General features: G+C 36.6%; 1 protein-coding gene across 5 annotated transcripts in view; it reads left to right on the top strand.

Annotated features, from left to right (window-relative positions):
- Positions 1-3,423: 3,423 nt before the first annotated feature.
- Positions 3,424-26,668, top strand: part of IGSF1 (immunoglobulin superfamily member 1) — a 51,157-nt gene continuing 27,912 nt past the window's right edge. For 3 of the 5 annotated variants that reach the window (XM_050775285.1, XM_050775283.1, XM_050775280.1), the window contains exon 1: positions 3,442-3,522. In XM_050775285.1, coding sequence (XP_050631242.1) covers positions 3,502-3,522 — 21 coding nt within the window. In that variant the 5' untranslated portion in view covers positions 3,442-3,501. Of the gene's footprint in view, positions 3,523-26,668 lie in introns of all 5 variants that reach the window. The other 2 variants (XM_050775282.1, XM_050775284.1) reach the window with 2 other exon arrangements.

The following is a 26,668-nucleotide window of genomic DNA, read 5'->3' as shown; positions in this document are numbered from 1 at the left end:
AATATCAATTTAAGCAAAAACACTTACTGGTTAGTACTCTTCTGGGCACAAAAAGAATAAGAATCATGTGAATTTAACTTCAAAACTCTCCTGTCTAACCACTGGAACACCAACATGGTCTCAGATACAGAGCCTGCACCCAATAAATGTTTGTTCAACTAAGCCAAACAAAGGTATTATCAAGTGGTCTGGGAAAACAACTGGCCTCTGTTGAGGAGATCATCAATTTCTAATACTCATATTTCAAACTCTGGAGTTATAGGTCTTGGAAATATGTGGATTGTATGAAGTATTGGGGGAAAAAAAGAAGTGTCATGAAGAAGAAGAGGGAGGGCTATCTCCACCTGGAAAATTTAAGAGTCATTGCTTCCTTCACAACACCAGCTGCCATCTGCCAATGAGAAGGCAACACATCCATGGAGAGCAACAACTAGAACTAATTGGGTTTCTCCTGTTTAATACCTGAGACAGGGCCCCATTGAGATCAGGTAAGGAGATCTATTAAAGGCAAGCTGTTCTCTGCATATCACTTAATTCAAAGTACTTAATGAGGCTGATTACATGCCATGCTCTCCAAGGATATTGTAGATCAAAGTGGTGGTTTGTGTAAGTTTAAGGACTTGATTCTTAAACTAGAATGCAAATAAAAACTCATTTGAGAAAAACCTAAATTAGAGTATAAAAGCAATGCCTTGAGAATGGGTAGATAGTTTTGTACAAGCTACAGTTCAGTTTGGCCTAGATGAAGCCAAGCATCAGGATACAGGTGAAAAATTCAGGAAAATATTCACCTGTAGGGGCACTGCATATGCCAAATTTCTAGGTACCTGACTGTATATTTCACTATCTGGAAGAGTTACAATATTCAATAGTACTTAAAAATGTGGGTTCACCACTCAGACAGAGTGGTTTGTGAGTCTTCGCTCTGTGACTTTAGGCAAATAACTTAGCCTCCCTGAGTTTCAAATTTCTTATGTGTAAAATGGAAATACTAGTACTGTATTACCTCACAAAGATGTTAAATGAAGATTAAAAGAGATAATGCATGTAAAATTCTTAGCACTTAGGAGATACTTGATACACATTAATTATTATTTTAGTGGTTATCATCATTATCATCATTGGATGTCATTGGGTCCTTTCCTGTTTTGATACAGTAAAGAAGTATGGACCAGGGAGGTATCTGAATAACTGTGAAGTGGGCTGAAAGTAGAGGTTAGAAAAACAGAGGCCAGGCCTCTGAAATTTCTTGGTTTTGCCAGGGTATCAGTTTACCTTCATCTTTGGCAAGCAAGACACAAGTTGGGCACTAAAGTCTTTCATATGTTAGTTTACTGAGCAGCTCTGTGGAAACGTTGAACACTTTGGTCTAATATCTGGCTTTTAATGGCAGCCCAAACAATATGACCAGACCAGATGCATCTTGCTCTTTCTGCAAGAGCCACATTTCCTTCTCTTTATTTAATTCTTATGCTTTTCTTACTGAAATTCTTGTAACAATAAGTCATGTGAAGGTAAATGAAGGGGTGCTTAATAGTAGTAAAAGGCAGGCTAAGGGGGAATGGACCTATTAAACTGCTAAGAATTTGACGCCTGTATACCACTCCAACTTCGTCATGTACAATTATTCTCTCTCTGTGTTTGGGCTACTTTGAGACACTCTTTCAGTTTCTTGAATTTGTAAATTCTTTTGTGCCTTAGAATGTTTGCATATACTGTTCCCTCTGCTTAGCATATTCTTCCTCAAAACTTGATGTAGTTGGCGCCTTCTTATGCTTCTGCTCTCTCCTTAAATTTGACACCTGATAGAGATTTCCTGGCCACCTCCTCTGAATTTACTTCCCTGCCAACACCATCATCCCCACCTAGTTAGGCTCTATTTCAATATTTCATTATTCTTCTTAGCACCTAGCAAAGTAGTGATTATGTAATTATTTGTATGTTTATGTTTTACATGTCTGTCTCACAGAACATCTGTGCCTGTCCCATGTAAGTACTCAATGCATACTTAATGAATAAATGAATGAACAAATGCCTTTGGCATTCTTACCTCCTGGTTAGTCAATGGGTGGATATTCAATGGTTGTGGTCTGGTAAATGGGTGACTAAGGAGAATTTAAAGCATATCCACAAATTTTAAAATATTCCTCCCATCAATAGGTGGGATCAATATTCTTTCCTTTTGAATATCAAAGAGAGATGCTCTACTGACTGCTTAAACCAATAGAGCATGACAAGAGTACCAACAAAGGATCTCCTAGGCATAACGGTAGGACTCAGAATGGTGGGAGTGACTTCCAAGACTGGGTCATACCAAATGAGGAAGCTTTTGCCTTGTCTGCTGTAAACTTGCTTTTGGAGCACCGAGGTACCATGTAAGAAGTCAAATTGCCCTGAAGTCACCATGTTTTGAAGACCAAGTCACATGGAGAAATTGTGTAGAGGTGTTCCAGTTGACAGTCTCTAAGGAGACAGAAGTGATACCCATCTAAGGCATGCAGGGTCTATATCATATTTTCAAATTTTTTGATATTCTTCCCTTGAGAAGTGGAATCTATGTGCACTTCTTTTTAATATAGAAGGATTGTGGTGCTTTGACCAATAGAGCATGACCAGGACACTAACAGAGGGCAACAGCAAGAACCAGCATCAACTGCTCAATATGCAAGCACAGATGCCTCTAGATGATCCCACTTCCTGGCTGTCAAGTCCCCTCCAGTCATAAAATTTTCCAAATTGTGGTCCCCGACATTGTGAGATAGAGATAAGCCATTCTCACTATGACCTGACCAAATTCCTGAGCCATAAAATCCATGAGCATAATTCAATTGTTTTATTCCACTAATTTTGGGGCTTGTTATGGAGGAATGGTAAGCGGGATAGTGGCCACGAAAACCATGTCATTTGAGAAGGCACAAGGTAAGTTCAGAAAATTCAGCTGTATGAGAAAATGCCTCTTGACAAACACTGGCTTAAAAGAATGTTATACAATTTAGTGTATTTCTACACTCACTTCGAAACTTGCTTCTCTAAAGAGAAGCTTCCCTGAACCACCCAAGCAGAATGGAGTACTTCCTCCATCCTGGGTGTTACCACTGTATTGAGGATACTCCTCCATTAGTGCCCTTGTCATGCTGTTGCACACGTTAACTCACGTGTTCTCTCTTCCCTTCTAAAATATCTTGCCTAAATAACTTATATCGGTAAGGCACTGAGGTTCTGTTAATACATTTTTGGTGATGAAATGAATGTTTCTAATGATCATTTTCATCTGACCTGGCTTCCGTTTCCTCTTAATGCCAGGTCTTGCCATGTTCCAGGTCAGCATCAACCTTCCTCTAACAAATACGAATATAGATGAGAGTCTGAGCCATCTGTGTTGTTCCATTTGATTTAAGGTCATTGGTGGCTTCACCATCCAGATTTCAGCACTAGCGTTTCATACATTTCCTGCAGTTCTGCTTCCTACAGAAGAAAACAAATGCAGGGACCATCAAAATAATGAGGAACCTAAGGCTAAAGGTAAAAGCAACAATTGCTACAATAGTAATAAATGCATCCAACAGTTAATGAAATTTTACTATGCTCCAGGCTGTGTACTAATGTTTTATATACGTGATCTTATAAAATCTTCACAATGGCTGTATGAAATAGACACTATTATAATCACCTTTTTACAGATGAGGAAATTGAGGTTTAGAAAGGGTAAATACCAAAATTGTACTGCTAGCAAGTTGTGGCGTCTAGATCGATCTGACTCTAAAGTTTAGGTATGTATTCCTATTGATATGCTGGCTCCCTCGGGATTTTAAAAATTATTTATTTTTAATGGCAAAGTAAAAGCAGCACCTATCTGGAGTTTAAAGGCGTTTCAGGAAACAGCCTCATTGGAATGGAGGGAGGGATGTTTTGAGGGTTAGGATGAAATGGAGTTTTCTTTTAAGTGAGAATGTATCCCTTGAAAGACATTCGTGAAGATGACTGTATTAGTCATTTCATAGGATCAGGAACAGGGGGAAGAGTGTTATATGCTGAATTCGGTCATTTTCTTACCCTGTGATCCACCTGCCCCCAGAAATTCAGAGCTCATTTTCTCCCTTGTGTTGCCATCACTACCCAGGGTTTTCCTCACTGTCCCCACCTGAAATCCCTCTGGAGAGGACAGGCAGCACCCCCTGAGTAGGCAGAGGATACCACGAGAGAGGGCTGGCTGTTCATGGCCACTTAAGGTGAGAGGGCTCTGTGGGTAGCAGCCAGAGGTAACTGTTGAGCAAAAAGACCCCAGATTTTGTTCTCTAATTGTAACAAGTGCTTGAAGAAGGCGATGATTCACACCAACTCAGTATGTGCGCTGCTGACGTGGATGCAGATGAGGGATATACAAGGGCTGACAAACTCAGGAAAGAAACTAAGAATTTGGTTTAACTGTGTGGAAGTAATTCTAATTACAGGCATTTATGTGAACTGTTTACAATTTATGCCTAATTGCCACCCAGCACAATAACAATTATGCATATCATTAAATATGTGTCAGATTAATTTTGTTGTAAATTTTGATTATAACAGCAAACCCTATGTGTGTATGCTCTGTCTTTATAATCTGTTGCTTAGATTGCTCACAAGTTAGAAATAAATGAGACAGAACATTGGCTAGCAGGCCAAGAGTGGGGAAGGTGCAGAGGCGGCTGCCTGGGGTTGAATATTTACTATGGGTGGCGCACAAAGTGGATAATCAACCAATGCATAAATCCCAGCAGCTTAACTTCCCCGGAGCCCTGCAGGCAGCTCCACAATCTTTTATTCATTTATTGTTGATTCTTTGGTTGTATTCATGCCCACAGCATGTCCCAAACCTTTTCTGGTCTCCATGGCCTCTCAACTTACCTCCTCCGCTCTCGACTCTTACTCAATGGAAAAGAATAACCTCATCCTGGATTTTGCACAGCAGGTCTGGCTAATGCCTCCCTAGCTGGCCTTTCAAATTGCTTTCATGTTGTAGGCCCCTTCTCCTGTGGGCCCTGGCCTCTGACAAGCAGACATGTCCTTTCCTCTGTGCCCTGGTCTCTTCCCCTCCCACCATCCCAAAGACTGGTTTGATGTCCCAGCATTTCACCATGCGTTCAATTTCTTTCTCTGCTTTTTGCCATGCGCATGGTAGGCACTCAGTAAATATTTGTGGAGCTTTCCTTTAGACATACATGAGACACAATCGGACACACACACACACACACACACACTTTCCTTGCTGTTTCTTCAGCTATCACCATTTTCTCTTCATCCTCTAAGTTAACACTATACCTATACATCTTATATATCCAGTTAGACAAGAAATTCATTGAGGGCAAGGGACTTCTGTGTTATTTTTTTTCTGATTTCCTAGCACAGCTTGAAGCACTCCATACATGCTGAAAGATTAGCACTCATGGATCCTCACAGACTGCTGCTTCTGTAGAGGGAAGGGAACATCTGGCACTTTCTTCCCTAGCTTGCTTTTGTAGAGGCTGAGTAGGATAATAGAAAGCATAGGGCTTCGGTATCAGACAGACTTGAGTTCCACTCTAGGCTCTGCCACTCAGAGACTAAGAGAACTTGGGAAACTGACTTCATCTTTCTGAGGTCCAATTATCATCTGAAAAATGGGGATAATAATAGAACATATATTACAGGATTGTTGTGAAGATAAAATGACACACTGATGAAAAGGGCCTGACACACACTGGTAATGATTTTTCTCAGGCAGAAACTTTCTGCTCCAGTGGCTCACTCGTACTGAAGATTTGTTCCTCTTACTATGGTAATAATGAGTCAGGATTTCAACAACCTCAAGCCTCACTTATCCATATTTATCTTTCATTCTTAGCTCTAGATCACTGGTTCTCATTCCTGTGAGACCTAATACTCCCTCTTAATAACAAATATTTTGTGACTCCCTCTTCACTATCCTTAAATGAAGTACATAGATAATATAACCTATCTACATACATAATTTCAAAAAAATCAGTACAGTAACCTAACTGAAATATAAATGAGGAACGAAAGGAAAGTAATTTACAATAAAATGATATGTATTTCAGTATATAAATGCAAGGGCACGACTCTATCAGACAACATAATGAAATACATGATTGCACCAACTTATACTGAGTAAGTTCATATTTAAGAAAAGTAGAAGGATTGGGAGGCATCACATAAAAGATGAGAAAACATGCAAGGCAGAGAGAGATACAGGAAACAGTAGGATAAAAGCTACTGTTAAGACAAAATTCAGATAACTATAAACCATTTTCTCACATTATTAAAGCTCACTGGAATATTTGAAAGCTGTGTAGGAGAACAGCTCTTCATTACATGCGATTATCCCAGACATTCAGGACAGCTAGCATCACTGGTCTCCATCCACTTAGTGTCAATAGCATCTCCCAAGCGTTGTGACAACCAAAATATACCCCAATGCTTCTGATGGCCTTCTTAGGACTCTGAGACACAGTGTAGAGATGCTGATGGTGATAGCAACCAACTACAGCCATTTCTGTCTTGTTTGCTACTCTAGTCCTACTCCTGCCTCTTGAATATCTGTTTCTAGTTCAGCACTCTCACTGATCCTACCCATTCAGTTTTTAGCCCAAGAAGGCATTTCTTCCTCAAGATAGGTCAAATGGCCTGTACATAGCAGTAGTTTGGTGACAATTGAATGTTGTCTAATAGCCATAATGCCTACAGCTACTATTTAAGTTTCTACCACCTTTAAGCCCTCTCCCCATCAGTCACTCCACCACCAAGGCTTTGGCACCCAGCTAGTAAATACATCATGGCTTATCTGTTTTCTTCATTCAATCTTGATCAGCTTTTAAGTGCCACATAAAAAAATTTTAATCTGTTTTAATACAAATTTTTCCAAAACATACTCTGTTTTTTAAAAAAAATCGTTCTTTCATACTCCATGGATATGATTCAATTAAAATGGTTAATTTGTAAATATGTTATTTCTAATTTTTAAACAAAGATCTTAATAACTTTCAGAAAAAAAGTTGAAAATAACTTAAAATAAACAACTATAAGTATACAACCTCAATTCTACCATTAACGTTTTACTGCAGTTGTTTTATCAATTATTTATCATTCCAACCATCCTTCTCTCCATCCATGAATCCATTTTATTTTTTGGTGCATTTCAGAGTGAATTGCAAACATCAATATACTTCTCACTAAATCTTTGATAATTTGTATAATTAACTAGAATTAAATCGTTGCTTATAGATTTTCTTTTGATGTAAAATTTACTTACAATAAAATGCAAAAGCATTAAATCCACATTTGCAGAGTTTAGACAAATGCATATATGTGTGTCCTAAATACCTTTCAAAATATAGATTGTTACTATCATCCCAGAGTCCTCTCGTTCCCCAACCCAGTCAATTCTTGCCCCATATCCCCAGAGGCAAACATGTTCTGATTTTTTTCCCACAGTACATCAGTCTTATCTGTTCTGAAACCTCATATGATAATAAGAGAGTAAGTATGTTTATAAATAAGGTTTCTTTCACAGAAAATAATGTTTTTGAGATTCATCCATAATATTCTAAGTAGTCTTAGTTTGTTCCTTAGTATTGTGCGTAGTATTCAATTATTTTATGAATAGACCAAAATTTGTTTATCTATTCTCATATTGATAGACATTTAGACTGCTTTCCAGTTTTTGCCATTATGATGAAATCCTCTGTGAATGTTTCTGTGCAACTTTTTATTTTGACATTTTTTTATTTACTAAATATAAAGGCATGCAATTACTTCGTCATAATTTGGTATTATAAGAAATGCCAGAACATTTTTCAAAGTTGTTGTGCCATTTTATACTCCCACAGTGTAGGAAAATTTTGATTGCTCCACATCCTTGCCCACACTTAGTGTTGACAGTTTTCTTTATTTTCAGTGTTCAGGTGGGTGTGTATTGATATCTTGTTGTGGTTTTAATTTGCTTTTCTCTGATAATAAATGATATCGAGTACTTTTTGTGTGTGTACTGGCCATTCGTGTATTTGCCTTTGTGAACATGTATGTTCACATTTTTCCCCCTTAAAAATATTTGAGGTAAGTTTAGACTTACAGAAGAATTGTAAGAATACTACAGAGAGTTTCAGTCTAATTTCGCCCAGTTTCCCCTAATGTTAACATGTTACATAACCACGATGCTTACTTTTACTAAAAATTAACCTTGGCACATGACTCTTAACTACAGACTTTATTAGGATTCTACCAGTTTTTCCATGAATTGACTTTTTTTGTCCCAGTATCAAATCCAGGATGCCACATTGTTTTTATCATTGCTCCTTAGTCTCCTCCAATCTGTGACTGTCGTCAGTCTTTCCTTTGCTTTCACAAATTTGACTCTTTTGAAGAGTATTGGTCAATAATTTTATGGAATGCCCCTCAATTTAACTTTTATGTTTTCTCAAGATTAGACCAGGGTTGTATGTTAAGAAGAAGAATATCACAGAAGTAGAAGTGCCCTTCTCAGCATATAGTACCAGGAAATAAGATTTTTCACTCGTGATGTTAACCTTGGCCACTTGGTCAAGGTAGTGTTTTACAGGTGTTTTTACTTGAAACTACTCTTCACAGTGATATATATATATACACACATACACACACATACATACATATATACACACACATATATATGTTCAGTACATAAATAATACATACTCAGTAACAGTTCATACTCTTGCCATTAGAAGCAAGTCACTAAGTCTAGCCTACGCTTATACAGAGAAGAATTTAACTCCACCTCCTAGAAGAAGTACAAAAGAGTTTATTAACACACCTTTTAAAACCACAGAAATACATACTATTTGGGAGGGAAATGGAAATATCTTATTTCTCCTTAAAATTTCACCCACTAATTTTAGCATTTATTAATAGAGCTTGCCTACAGATTATTATGTTGCTATTCTAATGATGATTTTCTATTTCTTTCATTTCTCCTACCATTATTAACTGGAATTCTTCTATAAGTGAGAATCATCTTTTCTTCCCCCATTTATTTATTCAATTTTTTATGTATATCAGTATGGACTCATTTATCCTTTGGTTTAAAATACAATACTATCATTATTTAGTTTGTTGTTCCAATTTGTTCAGGTTTGACCATTGAGGACTCTTTCAGCTTGGGCACTGTAACCTTTTGACATCGTCTTATCCCTTTGGTTGTAGTTGTCATTTTGAGCACTTTCAGCCACTGTAAGTTAATCCATGCCTCTTTTGTATATTCCCTGCCTCAGTCCTAAAATCATTTCTCCGAGAAACCCTAAGTGCTTTTATTAGAGGACAGTATTTAGAAACCAAGATCTGGGCCTAAGTTTGCTTGCTACTGCTGAGGTGTTACTACTTCCATGTGCCAAGAGCTAGGAAATCTATGTATATATACACATATCTATACTTTATTTTGTATCTACTTGTGTATATATTAAAACAAACATGATTTTACACTACTATCTCTGACTTTAATCCAATAATACAGGGTTTATTCTATTATTCCTCCAGTAGTAGGCAGAATAATGGTCCTCAAAAGATGTTCACATCCTAATCCCTGAAACCTGTGAATGTGTTACCTTACCTTGTAAAAAGAAATTAAGATTGCAGGTGGAATTGTTTCTAATCAGCTGACCATAAAATATGGAGATTATCTGGGTTGTCTGGATGGACCCAATGTATCACAAGGGCGTCCTTAATGGTAGATGACGAGGGCCAAAGAGGGAGTCAGCTACTATGCAAGAAAGACACAGAGAGATAAAACTTTGCTGACTTTGAAGAGAAAGAAAGGGTGCCATAAGTCAATGGATATGAGTGACCTCTAAAATCAGGGAAAGGCATGGAAACAGATTATCCCTTAAAGCCGCCAGAATGGAATGCAATGTGCTGACACTTTAATTTTAGCCCATTTAGAACCATGTTGGAATTCTAGCCCTATAGAACTATAAACAAAATGCATTATTTGAAGCCACTAAGTTAATGTAATTTGTTGTAGCAGCAATAAAAGGCTAATACACTTTCATTGCTTATTTGTTACTTCTTTCTCTGATAGAGGAACTTGACTCTTACCATTTATAATACACTTGCTTAGTTTTTTCGACCCTAGCATACATATAGTGTAGTTTCAGAATTGCTAAATCATACCAATAAAAAATATGTTTATTAACTAGATTACAGTGTTTAGGTAGTTACTTTTGTTTTTATCTTTAAAATAGTATCAAGACAAACCAGTTTCCCAAAGTTATTGTCAGCTTCTTCCCTCTCCACCTTCTCCAATTAAGATATATCATATTTATAATAGAGTTATATACATTTGCCATAGTCTTTATTCCATTCTGGGTTCTCCAGTCATCTTGAATGACTTTTTTTTTTTTTTTAAATGGAGTCTCGCTGTTCGTTGGCCTGAGCTGGAGGGCAATGGTGCAATCTCAGCTCACTGCAACCTCCACCTCCTGGATTCAAGCGATTCTCCTGCCTCAGCCTCCCCAGTAGCTGGGATTACAGGCACCCACCACCACTCCTGGCTAATTTTTGTATCTTTAGTAGAGACAGGGTTTCACCATGTTGGCCAGGCTGGTCTCGAACTCCTGACCTCAGGTGATCCACCCGCCTCAGTCTCCCAGAGTGCTGGGATTACAGGCGTGAGACACCATGCCTGGCCCATCTTGGATGGCTTTTTAAAATCTGCATACAACAGGTCATTCTCCATGGTGCACAGTACCATGGGCTTTGACAAATGCATAGTCATGTATCCACAACCACAGTACCACACAGAGCGTTTCCATCACACTGAAAGTTCCTGTGTGGTTTCTTAGTAATCATTTCCTGTCCCACCCCCAACTCCTGTAAATCACAGATCTGTTTTCTGTCCCTATAGTTTTGCCTTTTACAGAATATCATATAAATAGATTCGTACAATATATAGTCTTTGTAGTATTGCTGCTTTCACTTGGCAATATGCGTTTAAGATTCATTCATATTGCTGCATGAATCAATTATTTGTTCCTTTTGATTGCTGAGCAATATTCAGTTCATTTATCCACTCACCGTTGAAAGACATTTAGTCTGTTTCTAGATTGGGGAAATAATGAATAAGGCCACTTTAACCTGTAATGTACAGTTTTTTTTGTGTGTGCACATATTTTCAATTCTCCTGGGAAACGCCAAGAAGTGGGATTGCTGGATTGTATGGTAACTCTATGTTTAGCTTTCTAAGAAACTGCCAAGTTGTTTTCCAAACTGGCTATACAACTTTTGTACGTTTTAATTTTTTTCCCCTTTCTTTGTTGAATTGTAGAAGTTCTTTTTGTATCCTGAATAGTAGGGGTCTTTTGTCAGCTATAAATTTTACAAATATTTTCTCCCAGTATGTGACCTTTCCATTCCGAATGATATTTTTGATCAGCAGCTTTTAACTTTGATGGACTCTGTCTTATCAATTTTTTTTTTTTTTTGAGACGGAGTCTCGCTCTGCCGCCCAGGCTGGAGTGCAGTGGCCGGATCTCAGCTCACTGCAGGCTCCGCCTCCCGGGTTCACGCAATTCTCCTGCCTCAGCCTCCCCAGTAGCTGGGACTACAGGCGCCCGCCACCTCGCCCGGCTAGTTTTTTTTTTTTGTATTTTTTTAGTAGAGACGGGGTTTCACCGTGTCAGCCAGGATGGTCTCGATCTCCTGACCTCGTGATCCGCCCGTCTCGGCCTCCCAAAGTGCTGAGATTACAGGCTTGAGCCACCGCGCCCGGCCTGTCTTATCAATTTTATATTATTATTTTTTTTGTGATTTGTATAAGAAACTCCTGCCTACGTACATAATAAAAAATATTCTTTTATGTTTTCTCTTAAAGCTTCATGATTTTGCATTTACATTTAGGCCTATGATTCATCTAGAATTAATTATGGTGTATGTTATGACAAAAGGTTTGAGATTGGTTGTTTTTACACGTGGAATTTTTATCCATGCTGTTACAAAAGGTTTGGGATTCATTGTTTTCCATATAAATATGTAGTTATGCCAGAATCATCTGTTAAAAAAGCAAATCAAGGCAAAACAAAATAAAAACATTCCTTTCCCCACTGGATTGCTTTCACACCTTTGTCACAAATCACATGACTATACAGGTTTTGGTCTACTTTTTCTGGAGTGTCCTATTCTAATAATATAGTTGTCATTCCTTAGATGAGTATCACACTGTCTTGATTAATTACCTTAATATTAATTGTTTACATCAAGTGATGTATGTCTTTCAACTATGTTCTTTCTCAACATTGCTTTGGTTTTTCTAAGTCTTTTGAATTTTCATATTAATGTTATAATCAACTTTTAAATTTTTTATTAATAAAGCTGCTGATATTTTGATTGTGATTGTGTTGAACATACAGATAAGTTTGGGAGAAAGGATTTCTCAACAGAATTCCCTAAACGATGAATATGATGTATCTACCCCATTTATTTCGCACTTCTTTGATTTTTCTTAAGAATATTTGTCCTTTTTGGTGTAGAGGACTTGCATATCTTTATTAAATTACTTTGAGGCTATTGTAAATAGAATTGCTTTTTAATTTCATTTTCCAAAGATTTTGGGGGTACAAGATAAAAATATAGCTTTTTTTTATGTGGTAATATTGTATCCTTGCAAGGGGGATACGCAAATAGGTCAATGGAACAAAATGGAGAACCCAGAAATAGACCTATGTAAATATGCCAACTGATTTTTGACAAAGGTATGAAGGTAATTCAAAAGAAGGAAGAATACCCTTTCCAATAAGTGGTATTGGCACAACTGGACATCCATAGCTAAAGAAAAAATAAAAAGCCTGCATCTAAACCTCACATCTCGTACAAAAATTAACTAAAAATAGATCATTGATATAAACATTAAATATAAAGATAAAAAACTTCTAGAAAAAAACATAGGGGAAAATCTTCAGGATCTAGAGTTAGAAAAATTGTTCTCAAAATTGACACCAAAAACACGATCCATAGAAGAAAAATGGATAAATCGGACATCATCAACATTTTGAAATTCCCTCTGCAAAAATCATTGTTAAGGGGATGAAGAAAACAAGGTACAGTCTGAGAGAAACCATTTGCAAACCACATATACATCTAAGGAAGAACTAGCACCTAGAAGTAAAAACAAAAACCCGAAATATGATAGTAAAAAATCCATCTAATTATAAAATGTGCAAAAGACATTAACACATATTTCACCAAAGAGAATATGGAGATGGCAAATAAACACTTTTAAAGATGTTAACCTATGTTAATCCTATGTTAATCATTAGAGAGACACAAATGCAAACCATTTCACACCTATCAGAATGGCCCGAATAAAAAATAGTGACAACTCAAAGTGGTGATGAGAATGCAGAGCAACCCCATGACTCTCACATTGGTAAGGGGGATGTCAAAGGGCCTAGCAACTATGGCAAACAAGCAATTTCTTCTAAAACGAAACATGCAACTATCATACAACCCCCAATTGCATTTTGGGACATTTATCACAGATAAACAAAAAGTTATCCTCACACAAAAACTTAAACATGAATGTACAGGTTGAGTATTTATTATCCAAAATGCTTGAGACCAGAAGTTTTTCAGATTTCATATTTTTCAGATTTTGAAATATTTGTATATACATAATGAGATATCTTTATGAAAATTTATTTCTGTTTCATATGCACCTTATACACATACGCTAAACATAATTTTATGTAATATTTTAAATAATTTTGTACATGAAACAAAGTCTGTGTACATTGAACAGTCAGGAAGCAAAGTTGTCAAATGCGGAGTTTTCCACTTGTGACATCATGTCGGTGTTCGAAAAGTTTCAGATTTTGGAGAAATTCAGATTTCCGATTTTCACATTAGTGATGCCCAACATGTGGAAGCTTTATTTATAACATCCCCAAAATGGAAACAACCCGAATGTTCTTTAATGAATGAATGGATAAACAATTCATGGTACCTTTATACCATGGAATACTACTCAGCAATAAAAAGAACACATTATTGATACGTGTAACTATTTGGATGAATATCCAGGGAATTATGCTGAGTGAAATAAGCCAATCATGAAAAGCCTCATATTGTATGATTCCATTTATATAACACTCTTGAAATGGCAGAATTATAGTAATGGAGAACAATGAGTGGTTGCCAGGGATGAAGAATGGGAAATTTAGGATGAAAGTGAGCATGACTATAAAAGGGCAAAATGATTGATTCTTGTGGAGATGGAACTGTTTTGCGTCAACGTCAGTCTTCTGATTTTGACATTGTTCTATAGATTTGAAAGATGTTACCATTTGGAAAAGTTGGTAAGGTATACATTGAATTTTCCCATTTTATTTCCTAAACTTTCATTCACATCTGCTATTATCTCAAGATAAAGAGTTTAATTTAAAAATCAATTTTGTGTGTATGTGTGTGTGTGTGGTGTGTAGTGACCTTGTAATATTGTGAAATTCGTCTACTAGTTCTATTGATACTTTGTATATTGGCTTAGGATTTTCTAGGTAAATAATCATATCATCTGCAAATAAAGACAATTTTGTATCTTCCTTCTCAATGTTTATGACCTGTATATTTTATCTTGCTTTATTGAAATAGAACTTGCAAGGCAGTGTTGAACTGTAGTCATGAGCGCAAGTATCTTTGCCTTGTTCCCAATATTAATGGCAAAGTATTCTATATTTCACCAATGAGTAGGATGTTAGCTGTAGGTTCATTATAGATACCCAATTTATAAAATTGAGGAAGTTTCCTTCTATTTCTATTTATAATGAATTGGTGTTAACTGTTGTCAAGTGTCTGTCTTCATTCATTGAGATTATATAGTTTTCTTCTTTGTTCTCAGTGTAGTGAATAAATGGTTGATTTTCAAATGTTAAATGAACCTAACATTTTCAGGATAAACCATACCTGTCATGATATATTATCCTGTATATTTTGCTGGCTTTGATTTGATAAGATTTTGTTAAAGAGTTTTGTATGTATATTTATAACAGATATGTATCTGTTATTTTCATTTACTTGTAATGTCTTTGCAGCTTGGTATTCAAGTTATGTTTCCTTCATAAAATGTTTGGATGTATGTGTTCTTCCTCTATTATGTGAAAGTGTATAAATATCATTCTTTAATGTTTTGATAGGATTCACAGTAAAAACCCTCTGGGCCTGGATTTTCTCCATAGACAAGTTTTCGATAGTTCAATTTTTAAAACACTTTTAGAGATATTTAGTTTTTCTTATATCATTTCATTTTCAGTTAGTTTTTGGTAAGTTCTATTTTGAGGGAATCTGCTGAATTTGTTGGTATAAATTTATTCATAATATCCTCTTGTTTTTCTTTTTACAATTTTATTGAGATTTAATTTACACACTATAAAATTCACCCATTGTAAGTGTAACAATTCAATTATTTTATTAGATTTACAGAGTTATCCTGCCATCACTACTGTTCAGTTTTCAAGTATTTTCATCTCTCTAAGACGTATTCTTGCGTTTGTTTAATGTTAATCTTAGCGCTTACCCAAAGCTCTAGATAGCTACTGATCAGCTGCCTTCTGTTTGTAAAAATTTCACCTTTTTATTAAATATTTTAGTTGAATGGAATAATACATCTGCAGCTTTTGTGTCTTGGTTCTGTCATTTCGCATAATGTTATTGAGGTTTATCCCCATTGCAGTACATATCAGCGGCTTGTTTTTAAGTTGCCAAAAAGCTTTTTCGTGTATGAATAAACTACATTGCTTTTGTCCATTCACCAGTTGATAGGCACTTGCCATATTGCCAATTTGGAGCTATTATGAACAATGTTGTTATGAACATTGCTGTATATATCTTTGTCTGAACGTATGTTTTTATTTCTCTTTGGTAGATTCTTATGAGTGGAATTGTTCAGTCACATGATACCTCTACAGTAAACTTTACAGAAACTTCCATACTGTCTTCCAGATCTATGCCAACAAGTGGTATACTCTGGGTTTTTTTTGATGGTAGACATTCCAGAGGGTGTATATTGGTATTTTATCATGGTTTTAATTTGCATTTCCATAACGATTAATGATATTTAGTATCTTTTTATGTGCTTACTAGCCATTTGGTTATTTTCTTCAGTGAATTTTCTATTTAAATCTTTAAGTGGTCAGTTGTGTTGTTTGTATTCTTATTATTGAGATATTACAGTTTTCATAAATTCTGGATAAAATGATTTAGTGGATATATGATTTGCAAATATTTTCCTCCAGTTCTGGTTTGTTTTTTCATTTTCTTAATAGTGTTTTTTGGTGTTGAAATGCTAATTTTGACAAAATGCAAATTCACAATTATTTTTTCCATGTCTTTGGTGTTGTATCAAAGAAATCATTGCCTTACCCCAAAATAGAAAGATTTTCTCTTATGCTTCATTCTAAAAATGTTGTAGTTTTAGCTCTTAAATTTAGGTCTGGTATGCCTTTGAGTTAATTTTTTTGTACGATATGAGGTAAGTATGTAAGGTTTTGTGTTTTTTTTTTCCATTTTGTTTGTATTAGGGTATATAATTGTCACAAGATGCGTTATTGAAAAGGCTACCCTTTTCCTTGACAAATTGTCTTGGGATCTTTGTTGAAGAGGTAAATGTGAGAATTTGTATCTGAAAATTTAATTTGCTTCCATTGGTCTAAATGCCTGTCCTTGTGCCAACAACACACTCTCTTGATTACTATGGCTTAGTAGTAAGTTTCGATATTGGGTTATGTAAGACCCTGACTTTGTTCTTTTTTTGAAATAGCTTTGAATTTTCTAGGTCCTTTCATTTCCATATAAATTTTACCATCAGTTAGACAATATCTACAAAACGGTCTCTTGGGATCTTGGTAAGAGTTGCATTAAACCTATATATCAGTTGAGGTAGAATTGCTATCTTGATAATATTGACTCTTCCAATCCATTTTTTTTTTTTTTGTATATAGTGTAAGGAAAGGGTCCAACTTCGTTCTATTGCATACGTATATCCAGTTGTCCCAGCACCATTTGTTGATGAAACTACTCTTTCCCTCATTCAATAGTCTTGGCACATCTGCTGAAAATCAATTGGCCATAAGTGTATGCATATAGTTTTGGAGCCTCAATTCTATTCCATTATCTATGTATGTCCTTAGATTTATGTTGTTTTGATTACTATAGCTTTGAGGAGGGTTTTAAAACCAAAAAGTGTTAGCTAACTTTTTTTCTTCTATTTTAAAATTGTTTAGGCTGTTCAGTATTCCTTGAGATTTTTTATCAATTTTAGGATGCATTTTTCATTTTCTGTAAGAAAAAAAAGGTCACTGTGATTGTGATAGGGATTATGTTGTGTCTGTTGATCACTTTGAATAGTATTTTTATTGTTTTAATCCATTTTTTGTTACTATGACAGAATACCTGAGATGAGGCAATTATTTTTTAAAAAGAATTTTATTTTGGCTCATGGTTCTCATGGTTCTGAAGGGTAGGAAGTCTGACGTCAAGTGACCATATCTGGTTGGCTTTTGGTGAGGGCATCCTACTGCATCATAACATGACAGAGCACTGAAAGGGGAAATGGGTGCCTGTAAAAGAAACAAAACACAAGAGACAGCCTCACTTTATAACAACCTGCTCTTGCTGTAACTAATCCAATCCTGTGACAGCAGGAATTCACCGATTCCTGTGAGAATTAAACCAGACCCACGAGAGCAACGTTATTCCCTCTTTACAAACTAATCACCCCTTAAAGGCTCAACCTTCCAACATCATCACACTGGGGACCAAATTTCCAACACATGAATTCTAGGGGACACACACAAACCATAGCAGTCATCTTTAAATATTGTTTTCCAATCCATGAACACAGGATGTCTTTCCATGTATTTAAAATTTTTCTTTAATTTTTAAACAGTTTTGTAGTTCTCACTATATAAATCTTGTACTTCCTTAGCACAAGACCTTATAAATTACCCAGTTTATTACATCTTTTATAAATTACCCAGTTAAATTTACTTCAAAGTACTTTATTCTTTTTGTTATATTGTAAATAGAAAGTTTCCTTAATTTATTTTTCATAGTGTTCGATGAAAGCATATAAAAATACAGCAAATTTTATGTGTTGAGCTTGCATGTGTTAATCTTAATTTGTTTATTAGCTCTAATAGCTTTTGGCAGATTTTTAATATTTCCTTTTTATATTTTCTGTATATGAGATTATATTTTCTGTAACTAGAGATAGTTTTACTTTTTCCTTTCAAATTTGGGTGCTTTTTATGAAGAAATATTTTGAAAGTCACCAGAGAAAAATGACAGTTTACATACAGTTGAGCAACAATTCAAATGTTCATGGACTTCTAATAAGAAGCTATGGAGAGCAGAAGACAGTTGAATGAATGACATCTTAAAGAACTAAAACACAGAAGCAAACACTCATCCAAGAATTCTACATTGAGCAAAAACAGTTCTCAAGAATGAAAGCAAAATAGAAAATATTTCCATATATCAGTACCATAATAACATTAGTCACCAGCAGACCTACACTATAATAACTAGTGAGGGAATTTCTTTGGGCAGAATAGAAATACCAGTTAGAAACTCAGATATTTTGGAATAAATTAAGATGACTGAAAAGGGTACAGATCTTAGCAAATATTAAAAACTTTTTTCTCTTAATTAAAAAAATAAAGGGGACTTCTACTTTCACCCCTAACATGTAAGGAGCTTGAAAGTTGCCATTCTCATCCTTACAATAAAAAAACGCTGGACGGTAAGTAGAAAACTGATTGCTTTCCTTAGCCTCAGAGAATTGAGATGGCAGAACAACCCAACATCTCAAAAGCTGGAGAGACAGGCACATTCATATCTGCCTATCTAATGAAGACCTGCTGGAAGCCATAAGCAGTATGACTACTTAATTAACTCTCTAGTAATTATGAAAAATTACTGGAGATTAAATGTGAGCTAGTGTGAGAGTGAGAAGTTTATGAGGGGGAAAATTATAGAGGGGCTCTCCACACTTTTGTGGGCTTTTCCTCCAGGAACTGCACAATATTCTCATAATAAGAATTAGGAAAATCCTTTCAGTGGCTCTGACAGGAGGAAGGGAGAAAAAGAACAAAATATACAATAACTATAAGATAATATCAAAGGAGGTAACAAATAGGTGGTTAGAATCCCAGAAAGAGAAGAAAGAGAGAAGATAGCATAAGACATTTTTGAAGCATTAAATGGCCAATAACATCACAAATTAGTGACAGATACCAAACTACAAATCCAGTAAGTTCAGAGAACACCAAGAAAGATAAATATTGAACACACGGGCACACACACACACACACACACACACACACACCCCTGGGCATTTTGATTCAGACTGCAAAAATCAAATGCAAAGAGAAAGTCTTGAGTGAAGATAAAGCGGGGAGAGGCAAATCACTCTATCTATAGAGAAAGAAAATGTAAGGCTTATAGTAGACTTGTCAGAATCCATACAAGTGAGAAGAGAGTGAAGTGAAATCTTTGGACTGTTTAAAGACATTTCTACCAATATATAATTCTATATCCAGTGAAATTGTACTTCAAAGGTGAAGCAAGGTAGTCAGTGAAATCTTTTGAGTATGATTTCAGGATCCCAAACTGGCTTTCATATGACCAATAACAGGGCCCCATATTACTGCAGATGCCAAAGTCAAGGCACAGTAAGTATGAGTAAAGTAATTTTCACTTTTTACTGTTTGTAGACAATGTCCATCTTTCACTTAAATAGCCAGACTTCCATTAAACTCTGATAACATGTCATGCCCTGTGCTAGGCTGGTGCTCTGTATTCATCTGCTCAGGCTGCCATAACAAAATACCAGAGACTAGATGGCTTAAACAACAGGAATTTGTTTTCTCACAATTCTGGAGACTAGAAGTCTAAGATCAAGGTGCTGTCATGGTCAGTTTCTGGCAAGGGCTCTCTTCCTGGCTTGCAGACAGCTGCTTTTTCACGATGTCTTTACCGTTGCAGGGTGAGAGAGTGTGTCTCTTCTTATAAGAATGCAATTCTTCGCTGCTGCCTTGCCGCGAGATCGCAGACTGCTGTGCTAGCAATGAGGGAGGCTCCGTGGGCATGGGACCCTCCCGGCCAGGTGTGGGATATAATCTCCTGGTGTGCCTGTTTGCTTAAAGCACAGTATTAGGGTGGGAGTTACCCAAATTTCCAGGTGTTGTGTGTCTCAGTTCCCCTGGCTAGGAAAAGGGATTCCCTTTCCCCTTGCGCTTCCCAGGTGAGTGCTTTAGCTCTTGCTGGTCGGGCTGCAGCAGCTGACCAGCACCGATTGTCTGGCACTCCCTAGTGAGATTAACCCAGTACCTCAGTTGAAAATGCAGAAATCACCAGTCTTCTGTGTCGCTCGCGCTGGGAGTTGGAGACTGGAGCTGTTCCTATTACCTACAAAGAACTCAAACAAATTTACAAGAAAAAAACAAACAACCCCATCAAAAAGTGGGCAAAGGATATGAACAGACATTTCTCAAAAGAAGACATTCATACAGCCAACAGACACATGAAAAAATGCTCATCATCACTGGCCATCAGAGAAATGCAAATCAAAACCACAATGAGATACCATCTCACACCAGTTAGAATGGCGATCATTAAAAAGTCAGGAAACAACAGGTGCTGGAGAGGATGTGGAGAAATAGGGACACTTTTACACTGTTGGTGGGATTGTAAACTAGTTCAACCATTATGGAAAACAGTATGGTGATTCCTCAAGGATCTAGAACTAGATGTACCATATGACCCAGCCATCCCATTACTGGGTATATACCCAGAGGATTATAAATCATGCTGCTATAAAGACACATGCACACGTATGTTTATTGCGGCACTATTCACAATAGCAAAGACTTGGAATCAACCCAAATGTCCATCAGTGACAGACTGGATTAAGAAAATGTGGCACATATACACCATGGAATACTATGCAGCCATAAAAAGGGATGAGTTTGTGTCCTTTATAGGGACATGGATGCAGCTGGAAACCATCATTCCTAGCAAACTATTACAAGAACAGAAAACCAAACACCGCATGTTCTCACTCATAGGTGGGAACTGAACAATGAGATCACTTGGACTCGGGAAGGGGAACATCACACACCGGGGCCTATCATGGGGAGGCGGGAGGGGGGAGGGATTGCATTGGGAGTTATACCTGATGTAAATGACGAGTTGATGGGTGCTGACGAGTTGATGGGTGCAGCACAGCAACATGGCACAAGTATACATATGTAACAAACCTGCACGTTATGCACATGTACCCTAGAACTTAAAGTATAATAATAATAAAAAATAAAAAATAAAAAAAATAAAAAAAAGAATGCAATTCTTATTGGATCAGGACCCCACCCTTATGACCTCATTTAATCTTAATTACCTCCCATAATGGCCCTATCTCAAAATACAGTCACATTGGGGGCTTCAGCCTATGAATTTTAGTGGGACAAAAGTTTTCACTCCATAGCAAACTCCAAGATAAATATGATATAAGAATCACTGTTATATAAAATCTTCATGTACCCAACAGAAAAAGGCAAATGAACCTCAGTGAGGAGAGATGTAATCTATTAATTTTCACTTTAAAATTTGACAAATTAAAAGGAAAGAGAGGGCACTTAAACTGCACTTTGAGATTTTTACTTGGTTCCCACAGATCATAGCTTGGTGGCACTATATGTAAAAGACAGTTTGAAGTTAACACTCATTCAATAGGTACCCACAATAATAGATAAAACAATAGATAAAAAAGCTGCTCTCTGTTTAGATTATATTTACAGGAGAAACGTTTCCAAAATGAGGGAGGCAATAACCCTGCTGCTCTCTGTCCTTGCAAGATGATGCCTGGAATACAGTACTTTGCTCATTTCTGGGGCCAGAACATATGAAAGTTATAAATAAACTGCCACATACCCAGATGTGTGACCAGGGTGTAAGGAATGCAAAACTATACCATATAAGGAATGGTTGAAGAAACTGGTAAGAGTTGATCTAAAGAATGGAAAACTAAAAGGGCTATAAGCTCTGCATTGAAACATGTGAATAATACATAAATCAAACATTTTCATTTTGGAGACATAATTAGGTTAATTATAAACAAGAACACTCAGAGCTATCTGAAGATGGAATGGGCTGAGTTTGAACATAATGGGTTCTCTTTCATTAATGGTATATAAGTACCAGCTAGATGACCACAGGCAAGTATGTTATAGAAGGAATTCTAGTAACAACTGGGGGTTGGACTAGAAAACCTTGCAGAATTCTTCCAATTTGAAGATTCTCAAAGGGTCTGATTCTTAAGATCACTAGAGGATTGTCTCTTTTACAAAATAATCTATCAACAGTTCTTATTTAAATATTAAGTAATTCTGTTGGATTTAATATGAAATTCAGTGTTCTAATTGGGTAAACTGAGGCAGTTCTTAAACCTTCCCTGCTATGTTTCTTTGGTTTTTGTACTGAAACTATTGTTTATCACTAACCATCTTCAATAGTGGGCATGACACAAGCCCATCACATTTTATTGCCCCGTGACAGAGCTCAATTGATTAGTAAGTGTTTTTGACAACTCATTCTATGCTTAGCACTGGATAGGGCCTGTGAAGTGATAGAAGTCTCAGACAGAAACCCTGTCCCCAAGGATTTCCATTTTCCTTCAGGAGTCTACACAAACACAAAGGCTCAAGGGAATGGACCGGGCTCTAGGATTTCCCATAGAGGAGGTTGATGTGAACAACAGTGGTCAAGGGTACAAAACATGAGCTGATATGTCCAAGAGTGAATTTGTATTTGTCATCTGCTTCTCTTTCTCGTGTCCCCATCTTAGTGAATGGCACCACTATGCATCAAGTTTCCAAACAGAAGCGTGAGAGTCATCCTTGATACCACCTTATTTCTTCTACTGAAACTATCAAATCTGTGGATAGATAATGCCAATTTTACTCCCATATCTTAAATATATATTTTCTATTACAACTGCCACCACTGCAGTCAATGTTGCTTAGAAAAATGCCCAATCTACTGACTTGTCTCCCTGCCTCTCCTTGTTCTATCCATTCTCCACACTGTAGATTGAATAATCTTTCTCAACTCCAACATGAGGATACCACTCTTCCATTTCACACTCCTTGATATGATGTTAAAAGCCATTTGTAACCTGGCTCAAGTCTCTCTGTCCACCATCATTCTCTTGCTTGTTTTATCTTCCATGTTCCTGATGTACTTAAATTATCTTAAATGTTGAAATTTCTTCCCATACTCTCAATTACCTCCAGAACTTTCTGCCTTGTAAGTTCTGCATGGAGTACTCTCCCGATTGTGCCCAGAGCATCCCAAAGTATCTTTCAAGTCTCTTCTTAGATGCTATTTCCTTTGAGAATCAAGTCCTGATTATCTTTCCAAGTCTGCATGGCTTCTTTTCCTCCATAGTATTAATATACTGTATTTTCTGCTATCATATGGCCCTTTCCAAACTACAGTGTAATAACCTGCTTAATTGCCTGTGAGTTGTGTGAAGGCAGAGACTTTAGCAGATTTGTTTAGACAGATTTTTTAATGTATATTCAGTTACTAACACTTTACTTAGCACATAGTAGGCATTCAATAAATTGTTGAATGAATAAGGCTTAAGACATGCCAGAACATGCAGGGTAAACAGCATCGACCAAGGCAAATGGATTGAAATAAACATAGTATGTGTATTCTAGGAAAGTAGGCAGAAAGGGCATGCTGTATGAAATGAGCAGAACTGCCTGACAATAGTCAAGAAGATATATGTAAGAATGTTGGCAGTCAAGGTTGGAGAGGCAGAGTGGGGTAGATTATGGAGAACCTCAAATGGTAGAGTAAGAAATCTCAACTTGATTGATAAGGCAATGAAGAATTCTGTGAACAAGCATCCTTAAATCTCTAATCTCTGCTTTGGGCCCCTAGATATCTTCTTTCTACACACACCCTGGAGAGGGGAAAGAAGTAAGGGCAACACCACTAGGAGTATATTGACCTAGGACATTTGTTTTTGCTTGTTTATTTGTTTCTATTAACATTATCAATGTATAATTTAGAATTCACTAATTGTAAGCATACAGTTCTGAGTTGTGACAAACATACATAGACATATAACCATCACCACAATCAAGAAAAAGAATATTTCCTTCTCCTCCAAAAGTTTCCTCATTTCCCTTTGCAGAAATTGTGTACTTCTAACCCTGACCAGTGGCAATCATCAGTGTGTTCTCCTACCTATAGTTCCCCGTTTTTAGAATGCCATATACATGGAATTATACAATATATAAACTTTTGGATCTGGCTCCCTTCACTTAACATAGTATTTCTTTCAGGGTCATTGAAGTCCTTGTATGTATCAGTAGTTTGTTCTCTCTCTCTCTCTCTCTTTTCCTCTCTCTCTCTCTCTCTCTCTCTCTCTCTCTCTCTCGCTGAGTAGTATTCTGTAGTTTGAATGTAATACAATTTATTCTTTCCTCAGTTGATGGGCATTTGAGATGTTTCCAGTTTAAGGCTATTGTAATAAAGTTGCTGTGAGCATTTCAGAGCAAGTGTACCTGGCAAAAGATGAATGGGTCCTGGAAGAGATGACTGAACCAAGAACTCACCAGGACTCACACTTCTCTCCCTTTTCACCCAGTTTAATCCATCAGCACTATTACAAGGATTTGTTGTGATCAAAATTCGAAAAACAACCCTGTAGTTTCTCACTTTGATGATTTTTATGAAAATGGAGATGTTGTAGTCACTCAAATATTTGCGTCTTACCTCCCTCTCTCCTGTTTCCTTATTTTCCCATTTAAATTTATTTTTACTCTATTTTTGTACCTCCTTTCCCCTTTTCTTTTTCTTTTGTCCCCTTCTCCCCTCCCTCTCTTTTCCATCTGTCCTTCCCTTCCCTTTTTAACTGCTCTTTCTATCTTATTGTTTCATCTTCACTTCCATCTGTAACTTTCTAGCATAGAAATTTATATTTACAAAAATGTTTAAATCAAGGATGTAGCCAATTTACATGAACTGTTACACACCATATGCATTTTATGCACTGCCAACTCATTTTATTTATTTGTTTTAACTGTGAAGATACTGAGCACTCAGTCCTATTTCTATTACATGATATCACATCAGTCAATTACACCTAATTTCCCATAGTGATTCTGAGAATTTCAACCAGATAGAGCTTTTATGTTTTGTTTTAAAGCACGCAGTTGTTGATTCCTACGTTGCATACCACTGCCTACCCTTCCTGCCCCCCATTAAAACTCTTATGTTTTGACAAATTGGTGTCATTAGGATTTCAGTCCTCTGAAACAGGTTTAATCATTCAGGCGGTGATGTTATATGTTCAAGCTTTTGTATTAACAAACTCTCCCCTCTTTTTTTTCTTGGTAAATGGGAACCTGATATTTAAGCATCCTAGATTAGTGTTACAGGTGCACTTTCAGCCCACCCATGAGGAGCTGTGCTCAAATTCCCATGTCTAATGCCAGCGAGTATTAGCAGGACTAAAGAAGTTCATTTTATTGCTTTATTAGAATTGCTTCTTTTGTACCTAGGCCATTTTTTACAAGGCCTCAGCTTAAGGGTCTGTGTTAGTTAATTCATATTCTATTTCCTTTCCCAGGGATATGAAGCCCTTTCTAAAAGGGGGAAGGGACTTGCTGTGGTTCAGTCCTGATGGCTGTGATTGACGAGGCAGAAGAACCAGGGAGAAAGAAAAAAGGGCTGCAGGAAGTGTGGTGTTTAGGGTATGCATGGAAATAATACCAGTTTCAAAAAGCCAAATTTGGTAAATAGCTTTAGAGAGGGAACTATTTAGGGAGGAGGGATAGGAGAAAGAAATGGAGAAGATGGGAAATAGGGGCGAGAGAGAAAAGAAAAGGTTAGGGAGTGGAGACGTTTCCAGGGTAAATAAGCCCAAATCTCTCAGCAGCCCCTCGCCAGCATGGTTTCCAGACTCTTAGGCAACCTGCTCTCTCCCTTCTAGATGCCTTGTAGCTTCTGGCTGCTACCCATATGTTCCCCCCATCCTGCTGTTTTCATTGAATACTTCAAGTACAGGTCTGCCAAGCACAGAGCTGGGATGCACTATCACTCCCTTGTTTCCGACTCTATCTTTCTACTAATGCAGATGAAGATGGATTTAGTTTTCTATGCAACCACAACACACAACTGAATAATATTGGGCTTACAGTCCCTAAAAACCCCTAAATCTTTTTTACACCTATTGTTACTTAGTCACATCTCATCCTCTGCTTGTGCATCTGGTGATTTGGGGACCAAAATGCAGGGTTTTACATTTATATTCCATATTTGTGAACATTTAAACATTATTTTTGATGCATTATTAAGCTTATTTCAGAGATTTTTGAAAATAACTCTCATCAATTTTGTAGTCATGTAAATGTACCATTTTGTTCTGTTTTCATTTCGATAATTAATTTTCCAGAATGAAGGCACAGATAATTAAGCATTCAAGGACATTTAGATTTTCATAATTCATCTTTAAAATGTAAATGCTCTCCAATTTAACCTGTTGATAAATAATACATTAAATTTTTTCATTTTGCTGTTTGTTTCAGCCAAGGTGGAAAAAAAG

This window comes from Macaca thibetana, chromosome X, assembly GCF_024542745.1.
Source record: "Macaca thibetana thibetana isolate TM-01 chromosome X, ASM2454274v1, whole genome shotgun sequence".
NCBI lineage: Eukaryota > Metazoa > Chordata > Mammalia > Primates > Cercopithecidae > Macaca > Macaca thibetana.
This window is presented reverse-complemented; position numbering and strand designations above follow the sequence as displayed.